This window comes from Quercus lobata, chromosome 1, assembly GCF_001633185.2.
Source record: "Quercus lobata isolate SW786 chromosome 1, ValleyOak3.0 Primary Assembly, whole genome shotgun sequence".
Classification (NCBI taxonomy): Eukaryota; Viridiplantae; Streptophyta; class Magnoliopsida; order Fagales; family Fagaceae; genus Quercus; species Quercus lobata.
Window position 1 is genome coordinate 52,164,243 of NC_044904.1, and position 19,288 is coordinate 52,183,530.

At 39.6% G+C, this 19,288-nt stretch overlaps 1 protein-coding gene across 1 annotated transcript; it reads right to left on the reverse strand.

Annotated features, from left to right (window-relative positions):
• Positions 1-8,880: 8,880 nt before the first annotated feature.
• On the reverse strand, positions 8,881-9,219 carry LOC115955425. The gene has a single exon (XM_031073554.1). It carries the CDS (start codon positions 9,217-9,219, stop codon positions 8,881-8,883), a length of 339 nt encoding a protein of 112 aa, XP_030929414.1.
• Between the last annotated feature and the right edge of the window lie 10,069 nt (positions 9,220-19,288).

The window sequence follows — 19,288 nt, forward strand, 5'->3', positions numbered from 1 at the left end:
GCTTACCGCTTTGTGCCACCTGTGGGCATAAGCAATTTTTTGGAGTTGCCACCTAGTTTTTGCAATGGTCTAGAAACCATATATATAGTGTTCTCTCGAGGAAGGACATTTGATCTTACTACTAGAGATATGGGTTTGGAGTTAAGATACATTCTTGGGAAAGTGTTAGGCACCCAAGACTGCCCCACCCTAGGATTGGCCTCCAATCATTGTGTCTTACGTCTTAACCTTATTTAAAACATGTTCAACACTTGTATCTATACTCACACACACACACACACACGCACTAGGATACATCTAAGCATACAACATGACATCATTATCCCAAAACACATACCTATCTATAAAGCAAAAGGAAGCCAAATCACACACATATACAAACCCTAGCATTCATCTAGCATGTGAAAACCCTATCATACACCTAAAACAAGGCAACAACTTAATCATGGTAGCAAGGTATCATGGCAATCATAAAATTATATAAAGCATACAATTGGGATCAAAAGACATAAAACAAACATTCAAATAATATACATTATCAATTGCATGTTCATACTAATGCATGACTTATCTTTACTTACCTTTCAACAACACAGCACCTATGGCATCATGTATGGACATGTGAATGCATGTTTATGGCATCAAGACGAAAGAAAACCCTAATTTAGCATATTAGGGATAAACAACAGATGAAGCATGTGAAACAGAGACTCAGATATGTGTACACATATATAAAGGGTTCAAATAGGGGCAAGATATGTGAAACAAACAAACCAAACAAAACAAAAATCTAAATTAGGGTTTCTGGGCAAATGCTTGTATATGCAGACAGAGGCCTATGTATGTAGAATTTAACATGTGTACGCATGCTTATGACATGCGTGCGTGGGATTGTTCAAAAACCCTAACCCAGAAACACGAAATAGAAAAACAAAGCAGAAACAAAAACCCTAATTCTAACAACCAAACATGCTTTGAACATAAAAAGAACTATAAAACTAACCTAAACAAACATGCGTAAATATAAACTAAGCAATAAAACAGGCTAAAATAAAGATTAAAGTTAAAAGAGAAAAAGGAAGGGTATAAGGGATACCTTAAACAAAAAGCTCTTCAAGCTTGATTTTTTATCGTTCCCCTTAGTCAAATCTTTCATAATTCAATAAAACAGCGATTGAAAACTTTAAACTCAAAGGATTGGGGCCAGAAAAGGCCTTAATTAGATAAAAATGACTTGAGGGTGTTTTTTAAAAAACTCCCTTTTGATTCATTAATTTCTAGTAAATCTTAGGTTTTTCCTTATGATTTTTTGTGTGTTTTGAAAATGTACCATGTAAGGCTTTATATAGCAGAAAAAATGTGGTTTGGAACGGCTCCTAGACGATGTGGGATTCATTCCAAACCTCAGCCATTATTGCAAAAAACTTGCCTTTTTTATACTTCTGAAACCCTAGCTGTGTGTGCAGGAGTATGCCTGAGTACGCAGGCTGCTACCCACATATGTGGGCCGAGTGCCACTTTGGTCATTTATATACAAAAATAAAATTTTGTGCATTTAAAAAGTTATGTTTTTCATGTTAATACTCCTCAAGTCAATTTGATATCTGATTGGGCTCTAAACTGGCCTTGTGCCTTAGAGTTTGGGCATCATTGGGGAATAGGGGCTTGAGTCGTAAAGGGTACAAAATGCGGTGCCTACAGATGCCCCTTTTTTGATTCGTGAGCTTGACTAATGGAATAAAAAGAATAAAGGATAAAACATTTTGTTTTGACGTATGGTTCGAGCCCAACTTGCGCATACGGCACACAATACGCATACATGGGGTAGGGTGCAACTCTGTAGAGCTGCGTGGGATTCGTATGTTTGAAGTCCCACCTTTGTTTCTTGAGAAAAGAGCAACAACAAGTTCATTATCCTATGACTTGTTTTGCCACTTGCAAGCAAATGGCGAGTGACTCACTATCCTATAGTCATTAAAAAGAAAAAAAGAAAACAAACAAGGGTGCTCTTTGAGCTAACCCAACAAACAACAAAAGGATACAGTCTCTGTGGTGTCCATCTGGGGCTTTTGCCTCAAACTTCTCTGGGTGACTTGCTTCTCTTGTTTTCATCTTTTCTTTCTCTACCTTTTTAGGTGAGGCTTTTTCCTCGGGTTGACCTTGGTCTCTTTTTGTCTATCACTATCTCTACCTTTTTCTATTGTGCCTACATGTTCAATTCCCAGATGATATATGCATGATTAGTCTTGATTGTTGATCCACTAGGGGTAGTGAAAACTCGCTGAGGAGTAGGTATGTATGGGGAGGAATCTTATGCCTCTTTCATGAATTACTTGGGGATGAGAAACTTGCTGAGGAGTAGTAGAAATGGACTTGCCGAGGAGTAGTGTAACTTTGTAGATGTGTGATCCACTAGGGAAGAATCTTATGCTTCCTTCATGGTATGCCGGGGGCTTTGAGGAAGAATTTTCTGCTTCCTCACTGGGGATACTCTAGGTGTACTTGGTTCATTGGGGAAAATATTTTTACTTCCTCACTGGGGATTGTTTAAATATGCTTAGGTCCATCAGGGAAAAAGATTCTGCCTCCTCCATGGGGACGATGTTCTAGATATGCTTGATTCATGGGGAAGAATCTTCTGCTTCCTTATTGGGGATAGCATTCTTGTGTTTATGTGATCTGCTGGAAATGGTTTTAGGATGTATATGCTTTAATAAGGGAAGTGTTTACTGCTTCCTTTACTGCTCACTAGGGAGGCCTTGGTGACTTGGTGCCCAATTGGGGCAATCTTGAGATGTTTTTCTTTTATTGTTCATGACTAAACTACACGTAGTTTAGTGGTAAGGCCTAAACTACATGTAGTTTAGCCATCAGGTGTGTTCCCACCTTTTCGTTTTTCCAAATGGTTACCAACTGATTCTTTTTCTTCTTCATTCTCTTCATCTCCATCGTCTCTTCACATTCCTCATAACTCTTTTTTTCTCTCTCTATAAAAACTTCCCTCTTCTCTCTTTTCCTCACACCATCTGATCCTCTCATTCTCTCAAACTCCTTCATTTTCTCATTTTCTCTCTAAACTCTCTTCATCTCCTCCAATAGCACCCAAGGCTAGGAAGTCTTCCTATGTCCTTTTCTTTGATGCATTTCTCCTCACCTGCTGGAGTGGGCAATGAGATTGATGGGGCCTCTTCCATTGACATACCGACTAGAAAATCACATTCCCATGGCTGAATTTGTAAGTTTTTTCAAGCTTTTCTCATTTTCTAGTTTCTCTTTGATCTTCCGCTTTAATGTGATTTTGTCCATGTTGTAAATGCTTCGTTTTGTTGTGGGATGAGTTTAGATGAAAACTTGACATATTAGGAGGGGTAGGAACATGTTTAGGAATGATTTTGGGTGATATATGTTGGAAAATGTCGATGGAGTCTTCCTGTTTGTGCTTCGACGTGCATGGGCTCAAGCCTGCGTATACAGCTTGGACTTATGCATATGCAGCTTTGTTCTTACGTATCCAGGTTTATTCTTGAGGCTCTGCGTACATGGGGATGGGCCTGCGTACACGGGGTCCTATCTACGTACGTGGGCTTTGACCCGCGTATATGAGGTGCTTAGCAGAGGCCTTACTCTGCCCATTTTCACTTTTCTTTCAACTATATCACTTCTATATGCAATCCTAACACCCCTTTTTGTCATTTTTGCATCTGAACATCTTGCATCCTCCTTTTTATCTTTATTCTTGCATCAAAAACATCATTTTTCATCGTTTTCGCTTGAATCAGGAATCTAATATCATCTTCTTCTTTTGCAATCCTCATCCCCTTATGCTAGTAAGGGAAGCACCAATAAGATGGTGGAGTGGTACAACCTTCTCATTCCTGAGACTAGGACTTATATCATTAGCCTTCTTCCGGAAAGGCCTGCAAGTGCTACCTTGGTGCAATGCCTCATCGAGAGGTGGTGGGATACTATTCACACCTTTCATATTATTGAGCAGGAGATGACGGTGACTCCCTACAACTTCTACCGCATGACCAACCTTAGCTTCGAAAGGGCCATCATTAGTTTGGACGGCGTGTCAGACATCCAACTAGGATTGACATGTTAGGAAGGAAGTACTCCATCGAGACCATCTACTACTTCAACTTGGTGTTGGATTACATGCTTCTCCCACAAAGAACTACAGAGGAGCGCATCTGTATGGCTAGGGCCTTCCTTTTACCCTTGTTGGGAGCTTATCTCTTCAATAATGGTGGGCAAACGATGTCCTTAAGGTGGTTGACCCTCTTTCAAGACTTTGCTGAGGCATGGAGGGCCAACTGGGGGCAGGCATGTCTTGCCTATCTTTACTCTACCCTCGACACTCATAGCCAGGGCACCCTGCAGCAGTTTATGGGGCATTGGAAACTCCTCGAGGTTAGTTTTCTTTCCATTTCTTGTATTTCCATTTGTAGCTTAGAGTTTTGCAAACTATATCATCATGCAAACTGTCATCTTACAAACTGTAATCTTGCATCTAACCTGCGACTTTTGCTTCCTTTTGCAGTGGTGGATTGTTAGGTATGGCCTCATAACTCCGACCACCGATCTAAGTTTAAGGGAATTCCCTTGAGTGAGGGCCCCCCTTGTTGGGTTAACTTCGGATGAGGTAAGTTTAAGAGTTCCAATTTTCATGTTTCTTCATGTATTTCGCTTAGGATACTCTTCTTCTAACCTTGTATCTTTATAGGTCAATTGGACTCTATGGGCCGACCAGCCCCTTCTTGCTTCTCTGGACTTGGAAGCTGCCGCCATCGTTGCTTCGAAGATTACCCAACCCTTTGAAGAAGCGGGTTTGAGGGCACTCTACTTGGCGGAAAGGGTGCGGTGTCAACTGGTAGGTAGAGATGACCCACAGATTCCGATGGATCCTCCGGAGTTCGTGCTTGCCCCACACTCTATGACCGATGCCAAGTACAACTCATGGAGGAGTGACGTTCCCTACATCGGGCAGCTCCTTGAGGGTTTGGACTATGAGGAATTCAACATCACCTGCCTCATGGCTTCCCTTACTACTTAGGTATATGCTCAATCCCTTCTTCTTCTTTTCCTTTTCCTTTGCCTTGTTTGTCATGGCTTCTAATGGTGGAAAACTTGTAGTAGGAGGAGCCTGCTGCCGTTGAGCTAATTGATCATCCACATCTCCCTTAGACAGTTTATGCTTACGGCCCTAATGGCTTTGCTCGGGAGCGCATCGTGCCCCATAATCCCAATGTTATAGGCTACCCTTTTCCTCCAAAAACTCAGGCGGTGAGTTCCTCTTTCCCTTTTTTTTTTGCTGTCTCTCTTTTTTTCGGTCACTAACCCTTCTTTCTTAGAACTACAGCCCACCATCCAAGAGCATGAGGAGTTGGTATGGTTGGCTAGGAATCTCAAGCTGAAGGTGACCAACTATTCAAGGAACTTATATGGTCTTAGAGAGGCGGCCTACTCGGGTAGTGGTGGTGATAATGAAGATGATAATGGTGATGGTGGTGGTGGTGGTGGTGGTGATAAGGAGGATTTGGAGGCGACTCCTAGCTATCAATGAAGGAAGAGGCGACACCATTGATTTCCTGCAGTCAAGAAATATAAGCATACAACACACATTTTTCTTTTTTGTTGCTTTTACTTTTTTATTTCCTTTAGCAAATATTTGAATTCAGTTTGAGACAAAGGGTTGTACTTAAGAACATCTTTTTACACTTACACTTTTAATTGGGACTAGTACTTAATTTACAAGATATATGGTTAATTGTATGTTTCTATACAACATTGCTTCTTTGATGCTTGAAATCTTGTACTTGAAATATGTCTTGAATGATCCTTTAGGTTGTAGGAACCCTAGGGATGCCTTGGAGTGAAAAAACCATGCTTAAAACAAGGGAGAATGAGCTTCTGCCAAGCGCTGTGCGTACGTGGGGATGGGCTTGCGTACGCAGGGTTGACCTTGCATACATGGGCCGCAAATTAGAGGAAACCCTAACCTCTCTAATTAAGTATACAAGTAACCGTTTGGGTCCCCAAAACCTCACCAACGTATTTTCAACTCAAAGAGCACTTTTTTAAGGTCCCCCAATGACAGAAAACTCTCCACTTGATGTCTCGGCTTGGATTAGGAGGCTCAGTTCCGATTTCAAGGATTCCATCGCCCCCTATGGTCTTTCTTGTGTCTTTCCATACCATCAAATAAGGGTGGATGAGCCTCTTCTTCGTGCTGCTGCCAACTATTAGGTCCCTACTTGGCATGTTTTTCCGCTTCAATAAAGTAGAACTATGCCCCACTATCAAAGAATTTGGTGCCATAATGGGTGAACCAGAGACTGACAATCTCATCTTCCTTACCATAGGTAGGGATTTCCCCTCCTTGCTGCATGTTATGTTGGGCGTCCCTCTTGCTACGGCAAATAGGTGCTGTGTCTTTAGCAAACTCAACCTTAACTTGGTACACTTTTCCGGCTCGGCCCTTCCCGTGGGTGAAAGGCCACATTCATACTTCCTTCATGCCTTTTGCTTATGTGCTCTTGCAAGGTACTTCTTAGTCTAAAGGTCATATTGTGTGGACCTCCAAATGTGCATGGTGGTCTATGAGTTAAAGAGAGGTAACTCAGTGGGCTTGATCTTGGTGGAAACCCTCAATGGTTTAAATGCCTTTCATAGGAAGAAAGCAAGCTTCTTTGCAGAAAGTCCTCTTCTTTTTTAGGTATAATCCCTAACTTTTTCTTAGGTTCTCAACCTAGTGGGATTCCTCTAATTTTGCATGGATTGCCTTTCGGTTTTCAACCCATCGAGGCACCTTATATCGTCTTTTATTATTATTACTTTTTTCACTTATGCTCTCTCTTCCTTTTTTGCATTTTTCTCTTTTTTCTTTTTTGTGCTTTCCCCTTCTTCTTTTTTTTCTTTTTTTTCAAATATGGCTACAAGAGAGGCTTCAGTTGTTTCAACCTCCTACCATACCCCCCAACACATACCTCCTTTGGCATTTTAGGGACCGTTGGCTTCATCATAATGACATGAGCTTTAAGGCATACGCAGAGCTTATGGGTCACATCAAGGAAACTGACATTCAATGGGTTATGGAGTGGTGGCACATTGCAAGGATGGTTCACAGTTTTTGCAAGGACTACTGTGTGCCTTTAGTTGGACTTTGTTGCTACTCATACTACTCCACTTGTCGTATCTCAAGGAAATTTGGAGAATGTCAAGGAGCTCCTAATGATGAAGGTGCCTTCCACATTGAGGTGTTTACTAACAGGATCTTGGGTAGGTTTCGTGAGGCTTGGCCGCGCCATAGGGTGATTAAAAGCATTGCTCCTCCTTGATATATCTATCCCACTGCTAGGTACAAGCAATGGTTGGAAGATGACATGAAGTGGATTCTGAAGGATAAGAAAGCTTACATGAAGACTAGCAAGAAAGCAAAAAGGGTTGAGTGACCACCTTAATATGCCTCTTATTTTACTTTTTCGCACTTTGTGATTCTCATGTTTTTGTTTTTGAATTTAATAAAGGATTGGAATGTTCCAAATCCCCTATAAAAACAATCTTGTTACCTTCTAATTTAAGCAATAAGAGAATCACTTTTTTTATTATCTTTGCTTCGTCATCTCATTCCTTTATTTTTTTATTTTCCTTTTTCTTTTCTTTTTCCTTTGCCATGTAATTTTTGCCCATGACATCCCTTCAGGAATTTTCGCCATGCCTATGGTCTTTTCATCTAACTTTTGCCTAGACCACCCTTTCGGGTTTTCAATCTAGTAGGGTTCTTTTGCCTTAATTTTTGCCTAGGCCGCCATTTTGGGTTTTGCAACCTAGTAGGTTTTTTTTTTCTTCTTTAAATGTTCTATTTCCAGAGTCTATCCATGTTAATTGGGTGAAGCATCTCTTCCCCATCCAAGTCTGTGATTCTCATAGCACCTCCAGACATGATCTTCTTAATAATAAAAGGCCTAGACCACCTTGGCTTCATCTTTCCTCTTGGATCAAAAGTCTTATCTCCAAGCACCTTTAGGACCAAGTCCCCTTCTTTAAGGTTCCTCAGTTTCGCTTTCTTGTTGAATGCTTTAACAATCCTTTTTTGGTACCCTTGTGCATGATATTGTGCCCTAACCCTCTTCTTATCTATCAAAGACAATTGTTCATATCTCGCCTTAGCCTAATCCTTTTCTAGGACTCTAGTTTCCACCAATACCTGCAAAGATTGTATCTCCACCTCAATAGGAAGCACCGCTTCACTACCAAAAACCAAAGAGTGAGGTGTTACCCCAGTCGATGCATGGATAGAAATTTTATAACCCCATAAGGCAAACGGAGGCTTCTCGGCCCAATCTTTGTATGTCACTACCATCTTGGCTAGGATGTTCTTCACATTCTTATTAGCCGCTTCTACGGGGCCTCATTAGCTTGTGATTGATATGGTGAAGACTTGTGACGCTCAATTCTATATTCTTCTATGATTCTTCGAACTTCATCCTCAAAGTGAGAACCGTTATTGAAGATAATCTCTTAGGGCACCCCGTACCGACATATGATGTTGTTTTCTAAGAACCGAGCCACATGCCTAGCCTTCAATATGGAGTAGGAGGCTGCCTCCACCCACTTGGTGAAATAGTCAATTGCCACCGGGATGTATTCATGCCCATTTAAAGCCTTGGGAGCTATCCTTTCGATCACATCTATGCCCCAAACCGAAAATTACCATGGATAAGTCATGCTATACAACTCACTAGGCAATACATGGTTCAAGTTGGCGTGCATCTAACAATCATGGCAACTCTTCACTTAGTCCCCACAAGCGGACTCCATTGTATTCCAATAGTATCCTATCCTTAGGATTTTATTGGCTAACATTCTCCCCTTCATCTAAAGGCCGCAAATCCCTGGATGAACTTCTTTCGTTACCTTTTTAGCTTCTTCCTTCTTCAAGCAACGAAGGTGTATACCATCGTAGGACCTTTTATAGAGTTTTCCTCCATATAGGACGTATTGTATTGCCATCATCCTAATGGAACAACGTTCTCTCTTGTTGACACCATCCGGATATGCCCCTAGTTTCAAGAACTTCATGATGTCATAGTACCACGAAACTTCCTCTTCCTCTATGGTCATTACTGAAGCTTCGGTCTTCCCGTTGTGCATTTCCTTATAGCTTTGCTTAATTTCCAAGGGTCGTGTCCGTACTCCCTCAGGTATTTCAACCATGGAGGCTAGGATAGCCAAGACATTTGCAAATTGATTTTAAGCTCTAGGGATGATTGTGTACTTAATCCTGTCAAAGGTCTTGGTCAAGTTCTCCAAGTGTTATTGATAAAGCTACAAGTGTTACTCCTTCACCTTCCATAACTTTTGTGCTTGGGCTATAACCAAAGTTAAATTTTCAAAGATTTCGGCCTCCTTTACCCTCAACTCTCAAAGAGCTTCCATTCTAGCAATACAAGCCTCATATTCAACCATGTTATTGGTTGCATCAAAGTTCAACTTGATTGCCAAAAGGTATGTGAGACCCCTTGGGAGTGATTAAGAGTATCCCTGTCCCATTCCCATATTGGTTTACGGCTCCGTCAAGGTACATCTTCCATATCCCTGACTCAACATCCAAAATGTCCTTATCTGGAAAGTCTTCTTTACCATCTTCCCCCTCTATAGGATTCTCGACGCAAAAATTTGACATAATGCTCCTTTTAATAGTTTTCCTAGCCACATACTTCAAATCTAATTTTGCCAATAAGATCAACCATCTGGACAATTTTCCACTCAAAGCGGGTTTCTCAAAGAGATACTTCAATGGGTCTATTCTTGCTACCACCCATATTTGGAAATGTAAGATGATATGTCTCAACTTCTGTACAACCTAAACAAGTGCAAAGCATGACTTTTCTATGGGAGTGTACCTAGTCTTATAATCATGGAACCTCTTGCTCAATTAGTATATGGCCCTCTCATTCTTGTCATCGTCTTCTTATGCAAGCATACTTCCAACGGCATCCCCTATGATAGAGAGGTATAGGAGTAAGGGATTTCCATGTTGTGGAGGCATTAGGATAGGTGGGTGGAGGAGATATTCCTTGATAAGTTCAAAAGCTTTTTGGCACTCATCATTCCATGTATGTGATTCATTCTTCCTGAGGAGTTTAAATATGGGCTTGCAAGTGGAGATGAGCTTGGCAATGAATCGACTAATTTATTGTAATCGACTCAAGAAGCCCCTTATCTTTTTCTCACTTCTGGGTAGAGGCATCTCCAATATGGCTTTGATCTTGGATGTTTTGACTTCTATCCCTCAATCACTCACTAGGAAGCCTAGCAATTTTCTGGTGGTTACTCCAAAGGTACACTTTTGTGGGTTCAATCTTAGTCTATACTCTTTAATCCTTTCGAAGAACTTCCTTAAGTCTATGGTGTGGCTTTCTCTATCCTTGTATTTCACTATCATATCATCGACATACACCTCTACCTTATTATGAATCATATCATGTAACAAGACTGTAGCCATACTTTAGTAGATTGCCCCAGCATTCTTGAGGCCAAACGATATCACCGTGTAACAATAGATTCTCCATTCAGTAGTGAAAGTGGTTTTAGTCATATCTTTGGGAACCATATTGATTTGGTTGTACCCTGAGAAACCGTCCATGAAAGATATCGAGGCACTTCCCGCTGTGTTATCCACCAAGACATCAAATTGAGGGAGAGGAAAGTCATCCTTAGGGTATGCCTTGTTCAAGTCCCTAAAATCCACACACATCCTCACCTTCCCATCCTTTTTTAGGTACGGGAACAACATTAGCTATCCATTCGGCTTGGTGTACTGGTTTGATGAACCCTACCTTTAATTGCTTAGTGACTTCTTCCTTGATTTTTAAGAGGCATTCAGTCCTCATTCTTCTCAACTTTTGTTTGACAGATACCATGTGATCATGAGTATCAATGTGATGTTGAGCTATCTCGAGGTCATTTCTAGGTATATCTTCATAAGACCATGCAAACACCTCTTGAAATTCTGCGAGGAGTTCTTAAAGATCTTTTCTTTCTTTTTCATTTAGAGTTGAGTCAATTTTAATTAAGTGTGGATTCTCATTATTGCCCAAATTAATAGTTTTAAGAGTTGATTCCATAAGTTCAATTTTCTTTTCCAATTGTTTATTAATTTCATATTCAAATTCATTTGAATCATTTCAGTGTAGAATTTCAATGTTATGGGACACATCAAAGTAAGCCAATTCAAAATTTATCTTATTGAAAATATTGAAAAGTACACTGGAACTTGCATTACAAAACTTTTTCCCCATTTTTTCAGAAAACCCAACCTAAGTCCAATTATTAATGGGCCTCACCATAGGCATGATGAATTCTGTCTTCTTTCTTCTTCAAGGCTTGTCACTCTTCTCCTCACCCTTCTTTAGCTTAGCGGACCAGTCCTCCCCTTTCAGAGTTTTCCAAACGTGCATAGCTATGGTTATGTCATATAGATCCTCACCCTTATTAAGGAAATCTCTTCCTACCTCGTTAAAGAACCAGTCACCGTCATCCTTACTCCAATAGCTAATCATTTCATCTTTTCCTTCTTCTTCTTCTTCATTTTGAGTCAACACGAGGTATTGGTCATCGTTAGAAGAAGGGTCCATGTCACATTTAAGCATGAAGTGAACTGGGGTGACTTGAGTTGTTCCCACCTTCAAGGTCCATTCTAGCCAATCTTGATCTTCCCACGATCCTGTGTCTCCTGACTCAAAGAAGTCGTTGACATTAGCCCTCTTGAAAATCCATGGCCCAGGAGCACTCTTCAATTGTGGCATAAAGTTGGGTAGAAGTAGGCGGACCTTTCTTTCTGTCATCATGCGATTGATATCTTCTTGAGTCAGCTCACTTTGTCCATGGTTAGCCTTGTCTTTTTCAACTTCCTCTTCTTCTATCTCAAAGATGTGGCTTATTATCTTCTTAAGAACTTCAACTTGCGCTTCCACACATTCAAGCATCTTTTGCATGAGGACCTTCTTACTTGAGGCATCCATCTTTCCCTTTTGAGGGGTTTTCCCTTTGAATGTCTTGCCTTCCATTGGACTTGGATTGACGTCTGAAAAGAAGTCCCATTTTCATTAAGTTCATGTCTCAATTAAAGGTTTAACTTTTTTAGATATCCTTAGAAATTTTTTAGGTTCATTTTAACGAAGGCCTAATTATAATATCACTCCTTTTCCTTTCATGGATTTTTGCCCCTTGTTTCATTGGGCTTTGGTCCATTTACAATAAAACTCTTATCTTACCCTCATGGGCTTTCATTAGAATGCACTTAGAAATTTTCAACCCTTTGTCTCAAACATGGGCTTACAATGTATTCATCACCTTTAGGCTTTTCATTTTTATTCATTTATTTCATCATCATTTTTTTTTGAAATAGCCCTTTAGCTAGAATATATTGTAGCCTTTCTCTCAAAGTCCATGAATTTCTCATCATTTTGGGCCTAGGTATACAACGAGGAGGCTCAAGATTAGGGAAGCTCATGTTGGCTTTGTAGAATTTTTGATGTTAAGTCCATAGCATACTTGTTACCTTAGGCCCAAAGTCCTCTTTTTCAAAAAAGGTTTTTTCCACTTGGGCCTATAATAGCAATCAGGCTATGGTCTTATAAACCTTTCAAGTTAAGATGTACCTTTGGATTTAGGGATAAACCTCTTATATATGAGAACTTCTTTTATCCCAAAATATCTTAAGGTATACCATAGCTTTAGGGTCATCCCTTTCATTTTTACACATTTTATTTGTTCCTTAGAATTAAGTGAACACATGATATATGGTTGAACAAATAAGCGGTATAAAGGGTATCCTTTGTGATAGGGTCTAGGATTTCTCTAGTATGAGTAGGTTCCCTAAGGCTAAAGGGATAGATAAGTAGGTCATTCACAACTAGGTAGGCTATGATTCCAACCGAGGGCCTAAGTGGACCCCATATTAGATTGGTAGCAAACTTTTAACGTACTCAAAGCCCATTATAGGCGATAACATTGATTATGAGTTGGTAGGATGAACTCCGGAAGATTTGGGCCCGAATGGAGCCTTCCATCCTTCTAATCATCACCAACCAAGGTTAAGGGACAAAAGAAACCAAGTGTTGTGTGTGCAAACAAGTATTGAAATAGTTTTTATCAAAGTTAAAAAATAAGACACATAGGAATTAAACTCACAATCCTCAGTGAAGTCACCACTGTGGGCACAAAGGGTTTTTTGGAGTTGCCACCTAATTTTTACAATGGTCTAGGAACCATATATATATATATATATATATATAACGTCCTCTTGAGGAAGAACCTTTGATCTTACTACCAGAGATATGGGTTCGGAATTTAGGTACGTTCTTGGGAAGGTATTAGGCACCCAAGACTGCCTAACCCTAAGGTTGGCCTCCCATCATTGTGTCTTATGTCTTAACCTTATTAAAGACATGTTCACCACTTGTATCTATACTCACACATACACTAGCATACATCTAAGCATATAACATAGCATCATTATCCCAAAATACATACCTATCTATAAAGCAAAAGGAAGCCAAACCACACATGTATACAAACCCTAGCACTCATCTAGCATGTGAAAACCCTATCATACATCTAAAAAAAGGCAGCAACTTAATCATGGTAGCAAGGTATCATGGCAATCACAAAATTATATAAAGCATACAATTGAGATTAAAAGACATAAAATGAACATTCAAACAATATACATCATCAAATGCATGTTCATACCAATGCATGACTTACCTTTACTATCTCTTTCAACAACACAGCACCTATAGCATCATGTATGGACATGTGAATGCATGTTTATGGCATTAAGAGGAAAGAAAACCCTAATCTAGCATACGAGGGATAAACAACAAATAAAGCATGTGAAACAGAGACTCAGATACATATACACATATGAAAAGGGTTTAAATAGAGGCAAGATATGTGAAAAAAACAAACCAAACAAAATAGAAATCTGAATTAGGGTTTCTGGGCAAATGCCTACATACCCAAACAGAGGCTTGCGTACGCATGCTTATGACATGCATGTGTGGGATTGTTCAAAAACCCCTAACCTAGAAACACGAAACATAAAAACAGAACAAAAACAAAAACCCTAATTCTAACAACCAAACATGCTCAGAACATAAAAAGAACTGTAAAACTAACCTAAACAAACATGCATAAATATAAATTAAGCAATAAAACAGGCTAAAATAAAGATTAAAGGTAAAAGAGAAAAAGGATGGGTTTAGGGGATACATTAAACAAAAAGCTCTTCAAGCTTGATTTTTGATCGTTCCCTTCAGTCAAATATATCACAATTCAATAAAACAGTGATTAGAAATTGTAAACTCAAAGGATTGGGGCTGGAAAAGGTCTTAATAAGATAAAAATGACTTAAAGATATTTTGTGAAAAACTCCCTTTTGATTCACTATTTTCTAGAGAATCTTAGGTTTTCCCTTCGGATTTTCTGTGTGTTTTGAAAATGTACCATTTTAAGGCTTTATATGGTGGAAAAAATGGGGTTTGGAATGACTCCCAAGTGTGATCGTCCTAATTTGTGTTACCAAGTGACATCGGTTTCCCCGTGTATGCATCACATATCAACGTGCATAATGCTTCAAGGGGATCCGGCTTGTCCTAACACAAGCATGTTGGCACACGTTGTATACATGAGTACGAAATCCTATCGATGCACCATAGTGCAACAAACGCAAAACTCTGCCAGATTTTCGCCGTGAAAATGGGGCATCCCCCATTGTTGTATTTTCATGTCAAAAGCTTGGCGAGAATAGCATTTTATGTGCTATGATGCATTTGAGGTGAAGTGCTGCTGGATTTCCACCATGAAAATAAGGCAAAATGCAACCGAATTTTCACCATGGAAATTTGGCAACGCTCCCAAACACACTTGGGAAGCATCAAACGAGACCACACCCTTTCCAAATCCAAACCTTAAAGCCCAATTCGCTTAAAGTCCCAAAAGCTAATGCCAATAGCTCGTTTTCAACTGCCAATGTGCGAAAATTATGATTTTATCAAAACAAAGAACTATTTATGGACTGGCGTTGTGGGCTGCCTAACACCCTCCCCACACGTAACCAGACTTCCAAACTTAAGAATCAAGATTTTTTACCCATTCACATTATATTAAAAAAAGCGACCTTTTTCTTAGCCTAGGATTGGTAATAAAATCAAATAGAGTCAGGTGACCAATCACACCTAGAAAAACCCAATGACTGATGGCGACTTCACTTACACTTGGTAATTTACTTAAAATTGACTCATATTTCAGTCACACACCCGAGGTACGACACACCTCCATATCATTGCTCCACGGAAGCGCATGAGTGTCACTACAATGGGTGGTCAAGCAGTTGCGAGGCGTTGACATATATCAATATAATTTCTAAGACTTCCATGCGACTATGAGATGATGAATCCTAAGTTAAAGATGTGTTTAATGATTCCAATAAAGCATGTATAGTTAGATGTTTACCTCAGTAAAATATGAACTTGCTAGCTGCTCTAGTAGTACCACGTTATTCTATTCTTTTCAATGGAGAGAAATCCTAATTCAATCTAGGAAGACCAATCCCACTCCAATTATTACTTTTAAATAAATTCAACTTTACATGTTAAATACATTTCCTACTTGGGCTGGAATTAACGTTTCCTATGAGGCTGGAATTTAAAACCCACTAAAACTTATCTCTTTAGCCTCCAAGAAGCCCAGAAAACTTAAATAAGCTTCCAAGACTTTAATTCCCAATTACACTTAAATTAAGGTTGTTTAGATAGGCTAGAACTCTAAAGGATTCCAATAACACTTAAACTCCTAATCCAAATAGGTTTTAATCTCTTATCATTTCCCTCAACTGATAAGGAGACTAAAAGTTTAATATGAATAATCCACAAAATAACTCTCCACGTTACATCTTTTTTTTTTTTTGTAGATATCATAATATAAAATAATAACACCTTCAAGATAAATTAAATAATTCATCAATTTCACTTTAAAAGCAATTAAATTAAATTTAAGTGAGGCGGGTGTTACAAAAGTAAACCCTAATCTAGCATGTGAAGGACAAACAATAACAAAATATGGAGGTAGACACATATAAAGCATGAAAACAGGGCAAGACAAAAGCATATTGTACAAGTAGAATAGAGAAACAAAAGCAGAAACGTGCGCAGCCTAGTTGTATGCGTACGCATACTTCGAGTATGCGTGCGCATCCTTAAAGCATATGTACACATACACGCCTCAAAACCCTAACCCAGAAACCAAGAACACAGCAGAATAGAAACTAAAATCTAGCAACCTAGCATGCTTAAAAACAGCAAGGGAATATAAACCTAAGCTAAACAAACATGTTATAATGTATATGAAAAACAAAACAAGGAAAAAAAGAAGATCAAAACAAAAAAGGAAAAAGAAAAGAGACTAGAACTTATACCTCAAAGCAACAAAGCTCTATAGCTTGATTTTGACTGTTCCCCTTAGTTAATATATTCATAATCAAACAAAAGATAATTAATAAACTTGAAACTCGAAGATCAAGGCCAGAAAAGGCCTCAATCAGAAAAATATTGACTTGAGAGTGTTTTGTAAAAAACTCCCTCTTTGATTTACTATTTCTAGTGAATCTGATGTTTTCCCTAAGGATTTTGTGTGTTTTGAAAAAGCACCATGTATGGGTTTTTATAGCTGAAAAATTGGGGTTTGGAACGGCTCTTAGACGATGTGGGATTCGTTTTAAAACCCAATTTTAATGCATAAAAACTTGTCTTTCATAGTTTTTGAAACGCTAGCATGCGCATGCATGCCAGTGTATGCGTACACATGCACGCGTACGTAGCTTTGGAACATGCGTGCACATACGCATGTATGTGTACGCATACCCTAAGGTTTCCTGGCCTTAATTTTCCAAAATTGATATATTTAGTTCATGAAAAAGTTATATTTTTCCGAAAACACTTTCCTCAAGTCAATTTCAATCTAATAGAGTCCTAAACTAACCTTAGGCTTTAGAATTCCAACATCATTGGGGAATGGGGGCCCAAGTCGTAAGGAGTACAAAATGTAGTGTCTACAGATGCCTTGATACTATGTTTGGATGTTTTGGATATACTTGATGTTAATGCCTTGCCACCTTGTCTATGCTTCTGTTTGAGTGTAATAACATGCTTGTTTGGATCTGCCATAACGTTTCTACCCTTGGTTTATATATGTTGCAATGCCATGATAGATGTATGTTAGAGTTTGGAATGAAATGTCATGTTGTTTGCTTAGATGTATGCTAGCGTGTGTTTAATTCTAGAATGCAGTATTAAATATGCCTTTAATAAGATTAAGACATAAAACACAATGAGTAGAGGCCAACCCACAGGTTGGGTAGGGTAGGGTTGGGTGCCTAACACCTTCCCATCCCCATACCTAAACTCCAGACATGTGATCTGATAGTCAGTCCTTTCACAAAGGGCATTATACATTTGGTTCCTAGACCTAATTTAGGTGGCGACTCCATTTCTTTTTTCTACCCTGGTTTATTCAATCGAGGCATACTCCCCCCGCTTGTGCCCATATAGGGGGAATGGGATTTGGAATGACCGGAGGTGCATTGTTGGTACTTGGGGAGTTTGAGTTAGTCCTAAGAAAGTTGGAACCTACAGATGCTGGGCTAGCCATCTCATTGACAATGGAAGATTCTTCTATGTAAAAGAAGGAAAGGGTATGGATGCAAAATAAATGAAGAATGAAGGAAGATTTCTTCCATTTAAATCACTAATTGGAGTCAAGTGAAAAGACGCGACATTTATGAAGATTAATGTTTGTCTGCCAAGCATGGGAAACGAAGCGATGCCAAAATGGCTAGAAGCACCCGCGAGTGCCACGTGTCCGATCTTCGAACGTCACAAGGCATGATTACAAAGAGCATTGAAGTATGATATGATGTGACTGTTAATAACCTTGGTCATTAACGCCATTGATAGTCAGGGGGCTAATGTACATTACACCAACCAAGGCATGTGTGAGTGCTGACATGGTTGGATCTGAACCCTACACATGGGCTAGTTGTAAGGGAGAAAAAGGGAACGTTGGCTGAAGAAGAGGATCTTTGGCCCATGCCAACGGCGTGACCATCTTAGGGAAGGGTGAGAACGCACCAGGCATGAACACCTAGCACTAGCACAGAAAGGGAGATAGTGACCCCTATGGTCAGATGCTATAAAATACCCCTTATTGGCTGAGTTTGTGTTGAACCACTGTTGAGGACACGTGTATCAATCCTAGCATCCCTGATATCCCTTTCCTTGTCCATGGCTTGCTCCCCACGTCATAGCAGAGCCGCCCTCTATCCCACTACCCTAACATTGGCGTGTCTTCTCTCTCCTCCAGTTGTTACATAGTGCAATAGCTGTATTAGGATTTGAAATGGGGAAGTCACAGTTTGACCCCTGTCCTTATGTACCTAGCAACATTCCTCATATTATAAAAGGACCATGTTGCTGAACAATTAAAGCAAGAACCTAGAAAGACAAAGAGAAATAGGCAAAAAGTCTAGAGAGAAAAGAAAGGCTTTCTTTCAGAAGAACATGACTACTATGTAAAAACGCTAACTTTCACATAATAGAGAACTCTTAGGAGTAAGGGACATTCTTCCCTTACTCACCCGTGGTTTTTCATCCCTTCCAAAGGGTTTTCCACGTATTTCCCATGTTTCCTTTACTTTCTCTATTTCACTTTTGCATTCTCTCTACATCAGAGTATTAAAGTTTTCATTTTTATTGTTCTTAAGCTTTTTCACTTAGATGCACTGTTAGACACATCACCCATTTCCTTACATAGTCTTGACAAATCTAACTTGCATGTATAGGCTGAAAAGGCACAAGTGAAAGAAGAGAGAGAAATAAGGCCCAACGGGCTAGCCTAGTAGAAAGTAGCAGTAGATAGACCCATGGGCCCAAGAAGAGGCAAAAAGTAGGGGCAAGCCCAATAAGCCCATGTCATTCTCCATAAAAGATGAGCACGGGCAAAAAGAGTGTAAGAGCAGAACAAGACAAAGAAGAGTAGCAATGGCAGAAACAACATAAGAAAGAAAGAAAGAAAACAAAAACAGAGGGTAGTTGAAGAACCACACCATGGCCGAAGCACCACCAACTTGCACCTAGCCAATGTAAGGGAGGTGGGCCCACAGTCAAGGGATTTGTAGAGGGTGTGGTTTGGTGCAGGGGTAAAAGGGCCTATTTTCGGTATC